At 54.0% G+C, this 18,874-nt stretch overlaps 1 protein-coding gene across 2 annotated transcripts in view; it reads left to right on the top strand.

Annotated features, from left to right (window-relative positions):
• LRRC75A (leucine rich repeat containing 75A) overlaps window positions 1-18,874 on the top strand; it is a 71,304-nt gene that overhangs the window by 5,286 nt on the left and 47,144 nt on the right. Inside the window, exon 1 of one of the 2 annotated variants that reach the window (XM_061470043.1) lies at window positions 6,842-7,114. The exons of the other annotated variant lie outside the window; for it this stretch is intronic. Within the exon in view, the coding sequence (XP_061326027.1) occupies window positions 6,851-7,114 (264 nt within the window). The 5' untranslated portion in view covers window positions 6,842-6,850. Of the gene's footprint in view, window positions 1-6,841; window positions 7,115-18,874 lie in introns of those variants that run through there. 2 annotated transcript variants of the gene reach the window in all.

The following is an 18,874-nucleotide window of genomic DNA, read 5'->3' on the forward strand; positions in this document are numbered from 1 at the left end:
AGTGCTCTTCAGCTCTAACAAAGCTAAAATGGGAAGGTTAAAGCTGAATTCTGCAATTAAATTAAGACTACATCGTGCTGCACATGGTGCAGTTTGTTTCTCATAACTAAGTTATAACCCTATAGAAGTTACAAGCTTGAATTTCTTGCTCTTTTGATATGGCCAGAAATGAGTTTCTTCATCCTAGATAAAGCCTGTGATGCCAGCCTAGCTCATTGAGGCCACATCACTCAATGAGCATACACAGCCCATAAGGGAGATGAAATGATGAGGATTTATTTGTTGCCCTCCCCTCTCCATCTGCATTCCTTTTCCTTTCAGGCTCCATTAAGCAGCAGGTACCAGAGCTTACAAATTCCCATTTCTTTACTGTTTTAAGCCTGGAGAGCTGCATATTTCAATGCCAGGCTCGGGTGCTGAGGCTGAATGGCAAACCCAGGCTGGAAACTCCCCTTTCCCTTCACCCTTAGCAGCAAAACACCCCAGCCCCTGCACTGGGCGAACGGAAGGCTCCGAACACAGGGTTTATTTAAGCAGCTTTGCACAAATAGGATTTGCAGCCGTTTGTTCCTGATAAACAACCCCCAGGTTCAGCTCCTGCTCAGCCCCAGTAGCTCCAGTGGATGGAGGTGGTTTTGTTCCTCCTCTAAAGGTGCTGCCAGCTCGGCTGGAGCTTACTGAGTACAGTTGTGGGGGTAACGAGGCTGGCACCGCTCTTCCTGTGTCTGGTGCTGAGATTTGATGGGGTCAAAGCTGCCAAATAGCAGCAACTTGGTCTTTAACTGGCTTTAAACTGACAGAAGGGAGGTGGAGGTTAGATAATGGCATGAAGTTCCCTGTGAGGGTGCCCAGAGAAGCTGTGCTGCCCCATCCCTGGCAGTGTTCAAGGCCAGGTTGGACACAGGGGCTTGGAGCAAGCTGCTCTAGTGGAAGGTGTCCCTGCCCGTGGCAGGGGTTGGAGCTGGGTGAGCTTTAAGGTCCCTTCCAATCCAAACCAGGCTGGGGTTCCATGATGCTTTTATGGTCTCAGGCACTGAGCTCTGGGTCCTGGAGCAGCAGATGATGGTCAAACAGAAACTGGAGAGCAGAGTGTTGGAAACCAGAGTGTTTAATCCAGTGACATGAGCATGTGCAGAATGGACTCAGTAAACTCATAAGTGATGGCCCCTATTCCCAAGGCCAAACGCACCCTGCTCTGGGCTGTGGCAGCAATGGATGGGGTCAGCCCCTCCAAAGCATCCATCTTCACGTCACTGCTGGATGCTGGGAAACACTTGGAAACCCTCAGGAGCGTGAGTCAAGCTGACTCGTGGCTCTTGGCTCCAGCCAGGCGCTGCGCTCGCTTCCCGCTCCGGCTTCTCCGGGAGGGATGGATGCGATCCTGGCCCTGCGCTTCCCAGGCACGGAGCTGGTCCTGGTTGGATGTCCCCTTCCCAGTGATTCACCTCTCCCAAAGGCAGCAACCAGTCCTTCATCCCCCCCATCACTGGGTGAACCCCTATAGCACTGCTGGGTGCCTGCACCCCATTATGGATGGGTACTAGAGCATGGGAGAGGATGCAGCTCTGCAGCATGATGCCGTCTTCAGGATTCACTCCCAGAGCTTTGACTCCCAAACCCACATTGGAATTAGCTGCCTCCCTTGCTGCAGCACAAAAAGAGAGCTCTCCATTAAAACACCCGCTGATCTTTGACACTGCTAAAGCATCTCAAGGCAAGAACTCTCCCTCCAGCCCAAAGTGCACAGAACTCCCCAGGCGGGTTCGTTCCTGCTGCAGGGACAGCAAAGGGTGGGTTTCAGGATGACTCCAGCAAATATTTGGCAGCTTTAACCTCTTGCTAAACAAGTCCTAGCCGGTGTGTAAACAGCCTTTTTGGCTTTATAAACACAGCATCCAGCTTGTGGAGTGGGAAAGAAGCTGGAGGCATCACGTGAAGGGAAGATGGATTGCTTCCGGCAGCTTAAGTATTTTTGTGTGTGCTCAGGGCGAAGGGTTTGGGCCTGTTTTGCATGGGAAATCTGGGAGGAGAGAGGTGAATCTGCACAATGTGGGGTTATGGAAGAGCCTCTGGAGCACGGAGCACGTGCATGGATCCAGTGAGCATGGGGGATGTGGGCTGTCCCTGCTCCCCTCTGCTCGTGAGGGGTCAGTGCGGGTGCAGAGGGGTGCATTCACCCAGCGCCCTCTCAGCCACCCCTTCTGTTTGAGGGCATGCTTCTGGCATCTAACAGATGTTTTTCTGCTCTTCTGATTGGGCTCCATGATTGAACAGTTTTCAGTGGCAAAAAATAGCTCAAAAATGCAAACAAACACCCAACCCCCCCCCAAATCCCTATCAAACCCCATAGCAACCCCCATGTGCTCTCAGGAGATGAACACAGCCTTTTGCTGGGTTGGGTTTGTGTTAAAGATACAGGAAGGAGTACCAGAGGGACCTCCTCTTGTGCTCCCCAGGGTGGTGGAGGAGAGGCCTCTCAGTGAGCCCAGCTTGCAAGGGGAATGGGGGATCTGGAGGTGAAATGGGTTGGCCAAGGGTGCTGCATGAAGCATCCCCACTTCCTTCTGTTGCAGTAGAATTGCTTGGGAGGGGTCTGGGCTTTGATTTGAATGCTGATTCTTTCCTCACAAAACCATTTGTGTGAGCACAGTTATTCTGGTGTAATAGAAGTGATGAGGGGTAGCAAATTAACAATGAAGAAGACAGCTTTCCACGTTGGGATCTGGGGGTTTGGCAGCTCTGTGCTCCTGCCTGCGGTAACCTTGTTCCCCCTGGTACCCAGGCTCAGTGACTGCATCCCCCTTTTCCTCATCTCTGGCCCTTCTCTACCTATTGCTGAGGCGAGGCTGTGAGGAAGAACAGGAGGAAGATGCTTCCCTCTGTATTGCACTGATATTTCCTATTCAGGATGAAGACAGGGATAGTTTTTAATCCTTTTTCACTTGCCTTTTCTACCTTGGACTAAATGTGTTGAGTGAATTCAAAGGTGAACACAGGAAAACTTCATCCATTGCCTGGAGGAAACATAAGTGCTTCTATAGGAGAGTCTTTCATTTCTCCTTAAAAACCTCTCTCGGTGCATGTAATATTTCTCATCATTACATTGCCCCATTTATCCTGGAGTTTAGTTCAGCCGCAATTACATCCCATAGCATTTCAGGAGGCCCTTCAGCCCTGTCTCACCGCTGCGCCTTGTCAAAGCAGAATTGAATCAAGCTTGGGATATGGATGGCCTTTTGTTCTCTTAAAATCCCATTTCTCAATTTGCCCTTCATCCCCAGAGAAGGCCTGTTGAGGCTGACGCCTCTCCTCTCGCTGGGTTCGATGCTGTCTTACACTGAGGCTGGGTTTTGAGGGCTTTTTTGGTTGTTGTTTGTTAAGTAAGAGATGAAAATCCCATTAACTCTGTGATTCCTTTAAATGCCATCTTGAAAGGAATATTTCTCATAGTCAGCTTAGTCCTTTCCACGCAATGGGTAGCAGCAAGCTGAATCTGATGCTGACATTTAAAATGAATCCCAATCATTCCATCCCCAGCAAGAAAAAGCAAGTCCTGCGCTGCCCTCCTAAACCAGAGAGCATGATGAGAGCTTGGTCTCGGCTCAATCTCTGCTTTGAACCCCTTGAATGCTTGGGGAAGGGACGGACATAGATGGGATTGGGGGTGCTCCAGGTGCTTGCAGTTGCCGTGGCTTTGTCCCCTCCTGGTTGTGGGAAGGGTTTTGGGAGTGATGAAACAACTGTCCTTGGATTTGGGGGTGTTTCTTTCCTGTTCCCTAGAGAAACAGTAAGTGTGAGGTTTAGACCAAGAAATGACCCCCAGGACCTGCCGGGTGAGGCAGAACTCATGGTCCACGTTGGGCCATACTTGTCCAGAGTGGGTTTTCCCATTTAGGATGGGAATCCTGGGCAAAACCCGGGATCAGAAAGGGGTTTTCTACCTCTGGCAAGCTGTGAAGCCCCATCTAAGCCTGTGAGTCCATGGATGGAGGGGTTTGCTGCAGGATTTCAGGAAGCACATCACAAAGGACGACACGAGCGGGCTGGCGAGGGAGAAGTGTAACTGGATTGTGATCTGGCAGTGATTCCTGGAAGCAGGAAGCCCGTTCCATCCGTGACTAATCTGAAACCAAAGGTAGACGTGCACACACACGCAAAGCGGTTTGGCGGCGGATGCCCACACCTGGGTGCTGGGGAGCTGAGCACAAACGTCTTTGTGTTGAGGTATCTGCTGCTGGAATCCTGCACTCCAGCTTATTCCATCAGGTTCTGCGGTACGGATGCTCCCTGGCTTCTGCGAAATGCATTGGGAAGATGCGGTTTCTTTTTGATGTAGGAGTGAGAACGTTCTGAAATCTCAGCTTGAGGAAGAGGAGGAATGCTCTGTCATGGGCTCAGTCTGGAGTTATTCTCTTCTGAAGCATCAGGCTTTTCTAACACACCCTCGATGTTAGGTAGCAGAAAGAGCATGGGCAGAGTAACAAAGGCAAACTCCCTTGGGCAGCCCTCAACTGGTTTGCAGTTTGCACACATCTGCACGAAGGAGAAACGCATATCGGCTGCGGAGGCACTGATGACTTTAGCAGAACCCATCACGAGTGCTGGGGTCAGGCCTTTTGGCACCGGTGGGTTTGTAGGCGGGTGTCTTGAGTGCCTATGGAAGCTCGTGTGTGTGCATGGAAGCTGAGCGCTGCTGTTAGGTTGGGTCTGCAGCTGGATGAGACCCTTTTGAGGGTGTGAGAGTGAATAATGAGCCGGGATGGAGCATCACTGAGGGACCTGAATGTCTTGTACCATGGAGCCACCAGTGCTGAGCCTGGAGGTGACCTTCGTGCTGCTCTGAGTGGGCATGGGGCCCTTGCATGTGCTCATGAGGAGCTTTATGATGAGCAAGGATGCTGCAAACTGGCCTTGTGGCCTTGCTCTTGTGGTCCATGTATAGAAATGCATTAAATCAATCGGTCTTTGGAGTTATAGAAACAGTGACATGGGGTCTCCAGGTATTTGGCTGTTGGGGAGGGCTGCCTTTTATTCATGAGCATACCATGGCTTTTGTACGTTTGGGGATCTGCAGTTGCACAGGATGCAGAGGAAGCAAAAAGTGCTCGCCTATTGCTTTGGGATTCATTCAAACACAGTTGCAAAACGCCCTCAATAGCACGTTCCTGCTGCAGGAGGGGATGCTCTCCCAGCCCAGGCACTGCACAGGGGCTGCAGTGGGGCTTCTCCTGCCCTATCTAAGCAGAAGCGTAAGGGTGGAGACTTTGCTGCATGTCTGTGCTGGAAAACAGCCGCTTGCAGTGGGAGAGGGTCTGAGGCTCCGGCTGGGGCCTCGTCAGTCCAAGCTTCTCCCTCCCAGGCGTTCCTTGAGCAGTGTCTCCTGCAGCAGGTGAGCTGTCCCTGTCAGGAAGAGCTGCTCATGGCGATCTTTATCCAAGAGCTTTAATCCGTGCCCTAAACCCTGCCAGCAGCGGAGTGCCTGGAAGATAAGGAGCGATGGAATATGGGATGCGGAGCTGCTGGAAGGAGCAGCGCGGAGGGGGAGGCTGCAAGCGCTGCATGCGGGGGTGTGCGGGTTTGGCTGGGGATGGCAGGACACCAGCGGCGACTCCCAGATGTGAACCGGGGCTGCTGCTGGCAGAGATGCGGGTGAAGGGGGCCCAGGAGGTTTTACCACAGGTAGAACCGGAGCTGGGGGAGCTCCGCTCTGGGGCATCCCCCCGGGGAGAGCCCCCGCCGTCGGCGCCCGCAGGTCCTTTGGGGTGAGAAGCACCGGGAAGCCCCGTCGGGGATCCCCCGCTCCACCTCCGCGCGCTGCAGCAGCCGAGCCCCGCTTCTCCCCACCCCAAACCCGCTGCAGCCCCATCCCCTCCGGCGGCGGCGGAGGAAGGAAGAGCCCCGTCCGGCTCCGGCTTCCTCCGCAAGCCCAGCCTCGGAGCACGGTGCCCGCCCCCGGCCCTCCCCCGGCTCTCCCCGGGGCGCACCGCGCCGCCTCCCGGGCAGCCCCCGCCGCGCAACAGTTGCCCCCAAGTCGCGGCCGTTCTCCCGCATCATCCTCAGGGAACATCTCCCCCCCCCCGGCCCCAGCCCCAGGCACCGAGGGGAGGAGGCGAAGCTGGGGGGGGGCTGCGCGGAGCCGCCGCCGCTTTGCAGCGCTGAGCACCGCGACCGCTCCGCCGCCGCCCGGGACCGGCAGAAAGAGAAGGAGCCCCGCGGATCCCGGCTGCTCGCTTTCAACCCCGCAGCGATGGAGCGGGGCGGCGGGGCCCAGGCGCGGCTCCTCTCCGCCCGGAGCAGCCGTTCTCTCCTCCGCCCGCGGGAGCGGAGCAGCCCCGCCGCTGGGCACCGGCCCCCCTGCTAGGATACCGGGGTGCCCAGCCCCGTCCCGCACCCCCGGAACCCCTTCTGCATCCCTCTGTGCATCCCCCGAACTCCTTGTGCATCCCCCTGTGCACCCCTTGAACCCTTCGTGTATCGCCCTGTGCACCCCCAAACCTCTTGCGCACCCCCAAGCCTCTTGTGCATCCCCTCCGTCCTCCTGTGTATCCCTTTGTGTCCCCTCAAACCCCTTGTGCATCTCCCTGTGCACCCCCTGAACCCTTCGTGTATCCCTCTGTGCACCCCCAAACCTCTTGTGCATCCCCTCCGTCTTCCTGTGCATCCCTTTGTGTCCCCCCAAACCCTTTGTGCATCTCCCTGTGCACCCCCTGCATCCCCTTGTGCATCCTTTCCATCCCCCCCATTCTGCACTCCCAAACCCTTTGTGTCCCGTCTCCGTCCCCCCCCTCCCCCGCTTCCGTGCCTTCCACCCCCAAGCCCCCCCTTGCATGCAGCCCCAGGGCCACACACGATGGGCACCAAGCAGACTAAGGGCTGCCAAGCGGGCAGCGCTGCCGAGAGCCCCCCGGCCCATCCCCGCAGGAAAGCGCCGCCCAGGGAAAGGGGGGATTTCCTCGCTTCCCTCGTGGTGAAGTCCGGCGAGAAGTTCGGGAAGGGCGGCGGGAGCAGCCTCCCCCCTTACCACCGGCGGATCTGCATGATCCAGGACATGCTGGTGCTGGTGAAGCAGGGGAAGCAGGAGGAGGCCACCGAGCTGCTGAGGCACCTGAGGCAGGTGAGGATGGGCAGGATGCTCCCTGGGGGGGGGGGGGGGGGGGAAGGCGGCTTAGGAGCACGATGCAGTCTAAGAGCGCATCCTGGTTTCTAAAGCCCCATAGCAAAGAGGGGGCACGCTCCGCTTTTGGAGGGTGGAACTTCAGTGGTGTCATTCGGAGCTGCAGGGTGGTCATGGATGCTGGAGACGGGGAAATAACCCCCGGGGAGGTGCTTTGCATTGTCTGCAGCGAGGAACCCTGCTGGGTGCGGGTTCCTCCTTCCCTTCGTTGCCTGTGCTGATCGCCCTAGGGTTTGAACCCCGCTCATGGAGGTTCCCATTCAACTTTGGGAAAGTTTGGCGTTGTGCTGAGGCCGTTGGAGGCAGCAGCTTCTTGAGGAGCATCCCTGCTCCCTGGCTTGGAAACACCAGGAGTTGCCAGCTCGGCTTTTATCGTTGCTTGGTGGAGTTTTGCTGGTGTTGGCTGCAGCTTGGAGACCCGAGTGCGTGAGGCGCCGTGTGGGAGCAGGGAATTCATTGTGCGGAGCCCAAGACCTTTTCCCCTTGCCCGTCTGTTTGAGCCGGGCATTAGCGGGGGAGCAGCGCTACGGGAAGCTGCTGTGAGCAAACAGAGAGGAGCGCTGCTCCGTGCCCAGCAAATCACTGTTTAATCGCTTCTGCTGATGGACGGTGATGAGAACGCCGGTGCGCTGGGTACTGGCGAGGCGCTGGGGTACGCAGCGCTTTGGAAAGCAGCAGCTTTTCCATGCAAGCTGAAACCAAACCCATCCTCAAGCTGGGTTTTCCTCCCAGGGCAGCGGCTCGTGGTGTAACCAGTTCTACCACCTGAGGACAAGCTGCTCAGATCTTTGCTGGGCACCAGGAGCTGTGGTTTTGCCCCCTAGACCTGTCTGTGCATGGGAGGATGTGGCTGGTCCAAAGTCTGATGGTTTTCCTCTTGGGTTTTGTGTTTGGGTTTTGCTCTTTGCCTTTGTTCCACCTCACTTCCTAGTCCTGTTTTAACTTCTTAGCAAGTAGATGTGTGGCTTGGGGCATGTCCCTGACTGCCATCAATCAGGGTCCCTCTGACCAGTCAGTTTATGGGCTTTAGGGCTGTCTTTGGAGCAGCCAAGATGAGAAATCCCAATAGTTTTGTATGTGCTTGTGTCCCTTGATAGAAACCCCTCTCAACCTTGATAACGTGCTTGCTCCCAGATGGATGTGCCCCTTTAATGGGAATTGGGGGTGTAACTCTTTGGGACAATGACCTCTCCATTGGGATCTGTGCAGCCACATGGCCCTGAAACCCCCATGGGACAGAAGCAGCTGGGAGTCGGGCAGTGGATCTGTGCCCAGACCTTGCACCTCTCAGCCATGCCAAAGCCCTCTCACTGTATAGCTGCCCATTAGAGCTGGCAGGGGCTCGTTTTAGAAGGTGTTTATATCAAACTCCCCCCCAACAATGAATCCTGTGAAGCACCGTGAGCTGCTTCCAAGTTCTTTCCTGCTTCAGATGCTGTTCATCAGCAGCGATGCTCTGGACCATCCTCTTCCTCCTGTGGGCTGGCCACGCAGAGCACAAGGGATGTGCCCTAATGACAAATCCGACCATGGGGACATCCCATCGTCTGAGTGGGGGCAAAAATAACCTCTAGGAATGGATTTTACAATGCTGGGGGAAGCGAGGAGCCTGTTCCAGACAAATGAGTCTTTGTGAGTGTTTCTGAAGGGCTTGCTTGGATAAAATAGAGTGCCAAAATAAGGAACACTTTGTCCTAGATACAATAATAGACTCGAAGCATGTTTTTAATGAGGTGGTTTTATTCCCTGCCTTCAGGTAGCAAATATGGGATGCCCCACTGAACAAATCCCGCTTGCTGTGGTTTCCCATAGGCTGGCTTTGGGGAGGTGCTGGTTTAGGGGTGCATCGGTGGCTGCAAGGGATGCTTGGTTTGCTCCCAAGGAGCTGGGGCTGGGAGGCTGTGGGAGGCTGAGCTCCAGCCTAAAAAGTGAGGATGTGGGGGGAAAGAATGAGCTTGCCCATGCAGAGAGGGATCAGTGGGTGAGCCTGGTGGGGCAGAGACCTTTTCCTGTGAGCCATTCTATGGTATCCACCGCAGAGGGGCTGCCGTGTTGGTTGGTCCATGAAGTTGCTAACGTAACGTGTGATGCTGCTGCTGCAGAACCCGGGGTTTGGAGCAAACCTGGTGCCAGGGTCTCAGTTGCATTTAGACTTTTTTATTGCCTGAAAATCCCAGAGATTTGGGTCACTTGGAGGCTTTCCCCTCACTTCCCCTGGCTCTGAAGCCATTCCAGTGTGCTAGAGAGTAGATAGGTGACAGCATCCCAGCGTTTGGAGGTGCTCCATCCTTCCTTTCAAGCAAGGTGACCGCGTTGGCTGATCAGCTTTTCAGCTCTCCTTGGCATTAGCATCCTGCCCTATCCACCCACTGCAAAACAAGGTTCAGGGGGGCTTCTCTTACCTGTGTTTAATAATCAAAGGGCAGGGTAGAAACCATGCAGGGGCATGGACACCTCCTGTTTGAGAAGGGCATGGATGTTTACTGCTGGAGAAGGGCATGTCCTGCCCTTCCAGCAGTGTCCAGGGTGGGTATCTCCATCCTTCCCCCCCTGAAATGGGAGTGATGCCGTTTGCTTTACAGGCTCTTGCAAGGATTAATCAGCATTTCCAAGAACCCTTAGAGGCTGCAAACAGCTACGCAAGCACTAAGGTACAAAGTGGACTTGTTTGGGTTTAAAGAGATAAAGGATGGGAGCAGCAGGCGGACTCCTTCGCTTCGACGCTGCTGCTTGGAGAGGTCAGAGGCAGTCTCCGGTGCGGGGGCAATCCGATCCCATTGCCTGCCCTCACAATAACACTTGTGGTGTTATCCCTGCGTGCCGGCGCTGGCAGCGGCCGCTCAAAGGGCATGTGCTCCTTTGGCACAGCAGTCTGATTCAATGACAGGTTCTGGTTGTGCTTCCTTCTGCTCTGCTGTCAACAGCCCCACACTGCAAAAAGGAGCTCCCCTCTCCATTTGCTGCCCTCTTTATATAGGGTGGGTTTTCCTTTAAGCTGTCGGTGCGCATAGGGTGCTTTTGGCAATGAAACGCATGGGAGGATAAGCAGAAATACACCGAGACGCTTCCCGTTTTATTGAGGTTGGAGTTTGGGATTGCAGGAAGTGTCTCCCTGGGTACCTGGATGGAGCCGGTCGCCTTTCATGGAAGTAGTTCTTGTCCTGAGTAATGCCGAATCCAGTTTGCTGTAAAGCATCATTCTGGGTTTACCTGGCAGCATCTCCTCTGCTTTCTGCTGCAGGGCCTCACCCTATGAGAGGGGGAAAACGGAATTAGTTGTGTCCAGCACCTGGGAGAAACATGGGAACCCACTCCCATTCCCTGCACCCCATCACGGGGGACGCAGAGCTGCAGCTCTGAGTGGGTGCCACCGGTTGCAGGGTAGCACAGGCTTTGCCACCACACAGCGCATCGCTTTCTCCTTCGGCACTCTTGAGTTTCAGTGGTTAAAGCAGCCGAGCGCTCTCGGGTTCTTACATTCTGGGAGTGTCTGTGCTGCTGGGGGGAGGATTTGTAAAACAAAGCATGTTTTCCTCCTCGCTGCTGCCAAACGGATCGTCTTCCCAAGTGGAATGGCGAGGCGCTTCCCAGCGCATTACATTGCACTCCAAGAATTTGCCATTGGTTATGGCTCGACGTGGAGCCTTCTGGCTGGGCTTGCGGCTGCAGAGCTGGGCTGGGGGGAGAGGAAAGGAGGAGGAAGAGGCATCCGGGCATCCCCTGCATGGGGCAGGAGTCGTGCAGCAGATCCAGGAGTTCAAACCCCGAGAGAACAGGGAAAAAGAAGGCAGTGTTGTAATAACCCCCCCCTGCCCCGGGCGCTGAGGGTGGCTGGAAGCCAAATGGCAAGGTCCAAGGTGCGGCAAAGCTGCCCGACTTGTAAAGTGGGTTCTGAGCTCACATGGCCTTGCCTGTGCGAGGAAGGGCAGGGGAAGAGAGGGGTCAGGGTCCCCAGTGGGCAAAGACACCACCAGAACTCCTGTTTGCAGCAATGGGGCTGCAGGCAAACATGCTCTGGTGCCCACCAGGCGGTGCGGGCGGCACCTCTTTGCCATGAGCCTGTTACCCCCCTGTTCTATCCCCCACATGTATCCCTGCCGTGGGTACTGGCATCCCCTTCCCTTTTCCAAGGCTGATCCCTGGGTTTTGCAGGCAATGGTTGCGGGAAGCAAGTCGTGACATGTCCCAACATCCACCCTGCTGGCTCGGGGATGAAATGCTGCCTGGTGCGATGGGGACTGCCTGGCGCAGGGATGCTTCCTTAATGAAGTGATGAATATCTCCATAATAAGAAGGTGTTTGGCCAAGGGGGGAACAGAGAAACAAAGAGATTGGAAGATGGTTAATGCAGAGAGAGGTCTCTTCAGGCTCTGGTGGCCTTCTCCTGCTGCACCAGAACAGAGGGGTAAAAAGCAATTCTTAAGCCCAGCCCTTCTGCTTAGTTAACATTAAGTGCATTAAGTAGCAGCTGATGCAGAAGAGGGCTACTTATCCCAGTTGTCCTGGTGATTTATCACACGTGTTCCTATTTCCCCCCTGCTCCAGTTCCCCCAGTGCTTGGCATTTTGCACTTTCCAGGGAGGCAGGAGCTGTTGGGGACACTTTGGAGCAGGGCTGTGGAGGCAGCAAGAAGACACTGAGGGAGCACTGGGACATCCTGGGGAGGGTAAGCACTGCTTCTGGAGTTCTCGTAGAGAGCAATGCAATGGTTCCAAACCACCCTGGGAAGTCAGCTCAGAGAGGCTGGGGTGGGGAGGGAGAGGTTGATCCGAGTTCAGACCAAACTGGTCAGCGTTGCACTTGCATGGGCTGGGAAAGCAGACACCCATGAGGATGCGATTTGCCCCCTTGGGCTGACTTTGTGTGTTCAGAAGCATTTCATGGCCACCGTCAGCCTGGTCTGTGTTACACTTGGTGTGTTACACCATGTGCACCTTCACTGTGGGTTAGGAGTGCTCTCGGGGTTATTTATCCCATAGAACGGTTTGGCTTGAAAGGGACCTTAAAAATCATCCAGTTCCAACCCTCCTGCCCCAAACAACACTTAAACCACAGAGATGCTGTTGCACAATAGATCCCCATGGAGGTGAGCATGTTGCAGGTGAGTTAGGGATGACTGCAGCGTCTCCAGCCACTCATCAGGGTGAAGGGGATGGTTTGGGGGTTGCTTTATCTCAGATTCATGCTTACTCCCTGAAGGATGCTGGCCCCTGGCTTTGCACCAGTCCTGCCAGTGCCAAAACTGCTTGGCTGTGTGGTTGGGTGTGCTTATGGACATCGAGAGCAGAGCTGGGGGTGGGCAATGTGGTGTCATTGAGATGATGCAGCTTAGCTGCACCCTGTGCATGCCTTGTGTATGGTCTGTGCACTCCAGCTGTGGGGACTGCCCTGGTCCACACGAGCAAGCGCCTGGTCCCTTCTCCTGAGTGCTAGGAGCAGCCAATGCATCCGAGGTGATGAGGATGGGGTTTCTCAGCCCCTCAGAGATGGAGGTTTGCAGCACTGGTTGCTGTGGGTCCATGCAGGGTGGAAGTTGGGTAACGGGGAACAGCGGGGCAGCTTTGGGATTAGCACTCACTTCCTCTGCTTTGGGCTGCTGACAAAACCACCAGCGCTCCCCACAGCTACTTTTAACCCTTAGGCTGCTGGAGCCGTGCTTCCTAACCCTGCCCTTGCAGCCTGCTTTTTCTGCTTGCTTCCCATCCTGGCTCCTTCTGCTCTTTTTCCTCCCGCCATGGGATTCGCAGGTGGATGCATCCCTTTTCTGCTCAGCATCCCAGCAGCCTGGTTTGAATTAACCCCCTGGAAGGTGGCTGCTGCAGCTCCTCCGAAGGCAAACGTGTCCTGGGGGGATGCAGAGAGGGAGGGAAGAGGGAATTCGTGCTCAGCAGCGTGGGTTCAATCCCAGTGCGGAGCTCCCTGTGCGGCAGTGATGCTCGCCCTGCCGCTGGCATGGAGCAGAGCGGGTTTTCTCTTCCAGCAGGGATGTTCCTCTGGGATTGGGGAATCACTTGCATAAGGAATGAGTGTTGCTAGCGGATGCATTAATGCAGTGCACGCAGCACACCCCGGCAGGCTCTGCTTGCTGCAGGGATGGCAATGAGAGAGCCTGACATGGGCAAGATCCATGTTCATATATCCACTTGCACCTGGGGGGCACCCCTCCATGGCCAGATTTCCAAGTATCCCTGGCACAGCCTTCTGGGAAGCACTGCTGCCTTGGAATGCTGTGTGCCCAGGGAGCGATGGCTCCCATAGCTCAGGATGCAGGAGGTGATGCATCTGGAAGGGTCAGAGATGAAACTGATAGGTCAGACCTTGGTTTCCTTCCTCTGGACCTCTTGTGCTGGATGCTGCTGATCAAGGATGCTGGGCAGCTGCTTGCTCCCAAAAGGAGGGGGAAATCCTGCCTGTACCCTCCCTGGAGCCAGCAGTCTCCACACTGGGAGAAGTTAAGGGTTGCAGTTGGCAAGCCAGCCCCTATTCAGCGCTTTATCTGTCTGTATAATAGCAGGGATGTGTCTTTTCCAACCCCCCCTTAGGCTGCTGCTGCTGCTTCCACATCTGACGTGGAGCACAGGCAGCTCGGGGCTCCACCTTTTATTCCCCTTTTCCTTTCTATCTTGCTTCACACTGTAAAATCCCCGTGTCTGAGGATGCCTCCTCTCTCTTGCCAGCCTACGGGGGTGATGGCTGTGTAGGGAGAGGCCTCCCTGCAGATCCCAGTGCTGTGATGGAGCGCGGGGGGTCTCGGGGCAGGGATGCAGGGGGATGCACTTGGAATTCAGTATATTGTAGCTTCGTGATGGCTTTAGTATTCCACGTGTTGGGCGTTTGGTGGGGGTGGCCTCCCTTTAGGTAAGGGAGGTGGTTGTAGACTAATATTTGTTTAATTCTCATATAAAGAGAGGGGATTTCTTAGCATTTAAGTTGTGCAGGTCTTGGCCAAAGGCCTGATGTGATTCGCTGCCTAATTCCCTTTGTCTCTTTTGTGTATCTCGGCTTCCTCCTCCTCCAGATTTTGGAGGAAAGGCCACTGAATGGTAGGTTTAATCCGAACGCAACAGCAAATTGTCCCTTGCATCCCTGCCCAAGCAGAAGGTTTTAGCTCCAATTACTCGTGGCTCTGACCTCGCTGCTTTGTGAGCAGGAGCTGCTTCGGCTTCCTCAGATCTCTTCAAGGCTCCTTTCACCTTTCAGGCTTTGCCTTTCAGAGGCAGCAAGGGCCCCTTTGTGCGAGGGTTTGAGCGCAGCGCGTGGGACACGCACCAGAGCCGATGGGAGGGAGCTGCCTCCTTCCTCATGTCTTTGAGTATCTCAATGGATATCTCATTCCTTAGGGCCTCTTTATAACATAACCTTCCCAAAGGCCTCTCTTGCCATTAGGTTTGATACTGGCGGATATATTGCTCTGTGAGATGCTTCTGGGCTCCGCACTGACTGCGGCAGCCTCTTCGTCCTCGTTGATCCATGGAGGGTTTCCATGAGGTCTGCAGTGCACAGGCAGCGGATGGGGCTGCTGCTGCCGCTGCCTTCAGCCCTTTAATGTCCCCTTTGCCTTTGAGGCTGGCTTCTGGGAAACAGCAGCAGCATTTCCAGGGCTGCAGCCCTGCCTCTGCTCCCCGCTGACGCCGCTCCGCCTGCTCATCCCCATGAGGTTTTGCAATGGTTGTGGGTTTGCAGGGGATTGCATGCTCGTGTTGCACAAGAGGTTGTTTGTCAGGCACTGTCCCCAGACTCCTCATAGGGATCGAGTTGAAATGAGCCTTAGTTATTGAATGGGGAGCCCAAACCAGCCGCCTGCACTCGGAGCAGAACCCTCTAGTGCAGGGGATGGGTGTGCGTGTTTCTCCGGAGGATGAGGAAGCTTGTGCTGGCTCTCTCAGCTCCTTGCTTTACATTTAACTGCAGCACATGAACAACAATGCCTTTAATGGTTCTCCTGTCTTCATCTCTCACAGGCAGCAATCTCCTCTGTGCAATGGCAGAGATTCCCTGTGTTTGTATGACTGAAGGGCATGGGGCTTTAACCAAATCTGTGCCTTGGAGCCCCTGGTTCCATGGCTGGGTACCACACTGGGAAGCACTCCCAGAGCTGCCTCCTCTGTCTCTGGGGGATGCTTAAACTGAGCCCTCTGGGGTGATGGCTGGAAGCTGAGGAACAATTAATTGCAGTCTCATTGTGCAGTGCTGTTTCTTTGCCCCCATCCTCCCCGAGGCCAGGCACATCTTGGCACAACGATTAAATCCCGGCAGGAGAAAGCAGCATCTGCTGAGGATGTAAAAGGCACACGGGTCTTTTGAAGTCTATGGTGGGAAAGGCTTATTTTAGCCAGAGATGTGCTGAGGGTTTGTACCGGGACACCTCTGTCCTATTCCCACCTTGCCTGTGGAGCATGGTGCTTGTGGTGGCTCGGTACCATCTCTCTGACCATGACTTGGGGCATCCCCACCTCCAGTGGGAAGTGCAAAGCAGGAGGTTGGGAAAGATCCATGAGATGGTAAACGCGGTGGTGAGAGCCTCAGGTTGGACCTTTAGGGGTTCGAATGCCAAAGGGAAATGAGCACACTGGGGCAGAGCCCTGACTCCCATGCAATACGTGAAGCAGTTTGGGATGCGGATGCGAATGACCACTGCATCCATGGTGGTGGCCGCAGCCAAAACCAGCAAGGGAGGGGATCTTGATTAAAGCAGCTATTTTTTTGTGGATAGGGTCTCTTCTTTTTCTGCCATTCCATAAGAAAGAGGATGTTTTCCTGCTGGGTTGCAAAAAGCTGCTTGGTGTAATGAGATCCTTCCTCCTCTGAGCAAGGAGCCCGGTGTATCTGGGGAGGTTTCTTTAGGCAGCTGTTGGGCTGGGTGATTCTCTTTGGTGGGAAATGGTGAATTTGGGGGTCACACGACTTGATTTGTTTTCTTCCGTGTTTCTGACTCAAGTTACAGGGAGATGAAAGCAAGTTTCAACCGCAGAAAACAACCATTCCACTGTTATTTGATGGGTTCATAAACTCGGAATATGCTGGGTATGTGGGGCAGACAAATGCCTCAAACCACGTTTTACATTTAAAACCAGTTGATGTGTTAATTGTACCTAACGAATTACACTTGTGGTCACCATAATGAGCAAGCTTGGCCTCGCAGGTTGCAGTTTGAGTTGCAGGTTGGAAAACAGGCATTTCCCCATCGTACTCCTGATTTGCTCATTGCCTTGTTGAAGTCAATGGACTGGGTGGATTAAGTGAAATGAAGGTGATTTTGTTGTCTTTATGAGCCAGACTCTTCCCCAAAAGCTGTGTTCGTGCTTCAGTCTCTTCTGGTTGTCTTTTCTTCAGTGGCTTTCCCTAAGCCTTTGGTAGGCACACGTCCTGCTAACCTAGGCTAACATCAGCTGTTGAACATTAAAGCATGAGCAGAGGTTGGCATCACTTTAAATTGCTCGTTTGAAATGTGTTTGAAAGTAAATGTATTAGGTGTTTAAAGCTGTTCTAAAGAGCAGGATTAATTGAATTTTAATGTCATTGAATTGAGTCCTTGTCCAACCCATCCCTTCATTCTTCCTTAGCGAGGCTGGGCATTTACTAAGCTCTTTGCTCAGCCAAATGCCTTTACCATTGGGTTTCTTGGAAGAGGATCCCACCCCTGTAGCTGATTTACTTTGCTTCCCATATTTTGGAGGCATCCAAATCCCCTGGTGCCAGACAGGGACATTACTATGAAAGTCTTCAAGAAAGATGTTTCTTTCCAAGCTTCCTCCCTCTCAGCCAAGTACCAAACACTGCATCCCAACCCGGATCAGTCTTTGCTCTACCTAATGGTTATGCATCTTATGCTGGAAATAGAAACGCGCAAGCATGGGATAAAACATGGGAAAACCTTAATTTCTTCCTTAACCCCCCAAACCTACTGACTTTCCTTCAACGATACATCCCTTTTTAGATAGGGGGAAGGTTCCCAGTACCCTGTGGTGTGAGTCGCAGCACTGATTGAACCTCGGGGTGGGAAGATGGGAAGCATTTGAAACACCCTGAGTTAATTTGCCCGGTGATGGTCTCATCCATTACCTTCCCCATCAGATTCCCATTTTTCCATGGGTGTTTTGAGAGAAAACCCTCCTCTGGCCAGTTTCCTTCAGAATTCCACCCGGCAGCCCCTTATAGAGCAGAGAAAAATCCCTGTGTTACAGTGTGTGCCATTCCCAACCTGGCAGGCTGGAGAATGGGAATTACAGACTGCCTGCCCAAGCGAGCAGGGTGGAAGGTTGCAATTATACAGCTGCTCTGAACAGCTTGGTAGCTTTGAGGGGAATTAAGGGCACTGAGCATGGCCCTGTTTATTGCAGGTATGGAGCTGTGCCCGCTGTCATCGCTGAGCGTCGGGCTCTGCTTTTCATCCTCTCCTCAGATTAGAAGTGCAGCTCTAAACCATATACCTAATGCCCTTAAAAGCACTGAGCATCACCAGTGTGGGTGATGCAGACAGGCTCCCTTCATGTCTCTGCAGTGTTACTTGTGGTGGGGCTGCGATGCCCATGGGTTTAGGAAAGACCCTGACCCAAGCGAGTGCTTGATGGACATGGGTGAAAGCCCTAATTCTGCCCCAAACCAGAGATGCTGATGTGTTGACTGTGTGCTGTGGCTGCTGCTCGTAGCAGGGAGATGCAGCCCCAGCTGATGCTGCTGGGGCTTTGTGTCTGTGAAGTTCCTTGTGTCTCAGTTTCCCCCTGTGTAAAGTAGGAGCGTACCCTGGGACCGCATCCATCGCATCCAAGCGGGGACTTGGATTAGGGAAAGCTGCTCTTGCCTTGGACTCGCTGGTGTGAGCAAGCTGTAAGCATTCAACTGAGTTATTTCACTGATCTGGCTTCAACAGGGGGGAAAAAAGGTGTCTTTGACCAGTATGTGCACAACACCTGCTTTCTGCACATCATTTCCAGGCCTTTCCATGGGTGAATGCCACAGGAGGCATTTCTTCTCTCTTGCCTTGTTGCTTTAGGATGAGGGTGTCAGCAGCTCTGATTGCTGCTAGGACTCTGGGTTATCCTGGCTTTTAGCTTGTGTGCATCTCTGTAAGCCCCTTGGGTGCATTGCAGGCTTCCCAGTAGTGGCACTTTGTCCTTAAGTGGATAGGCTGAGCTGCAGAACACAACCAGCGTTGGTGCCCTTCCTGAGCCCCTTCATGCTCTCCATGGGTGGCTTGGGGCTGCTTGGTCTTCCCTCTGTTTTCCTTCCCATCTCCTTGCTGTCCAGAGAAGGAAGGTGGAGGATTCGGCTCAGTGCAGGGGATGGGGTCAGCCTGTCTGCACCAGCCTGAGGTCTGGCTCCAATGAACCTCTCCATCCCCAGTCAAACAGATGTAAAGCAGTTCTCTGACGAGATTAACTCCCTGACACGGGGTAAGCAATCTCTGCTTGGGCTGCTTTCATCTCTTGCCCATCAGCTGCTATTCTCCACCAACACAAAGCAAAGAAAGGAGCTGAACCCCTCTCCTGCAAGCCATTTCTCTTTTAGTGTTGCCACATAGCGTAAATCAACTGCATTTTTAGGAGCCGTGTTTGCTTATTTGTGCTCCCTTTGGAGGAGCCTCGGAAGCCTGAAATAATCCCAAAGGCAGGAATGAAAAGCACCATTCCTGCAGGTTTAGATCACTTCACGGTGCTGCCTCCGCTCATTGCAGAAGGGTGAGAATGACATCTTGCCGCT

Source organism: Pezoporus flaviventris, unplaced genomic scaffold (genome assembly GCF_033815535.1).
Source record: "Pezoporus flaviventris isolate CSIRO_AGI_PZ_B2104156 unplaced genomic scaffold, CSIRO_AGI_Pfla_v1 ptg000063l, whole genome shotgun sequence".
Classification (NCBI taxonomy): Eukaryota; Metazoa; Chordata; class Aves; order Psittaciformes; family Psittacidae; genus Pezoporus; species Pezoporus flaviventris.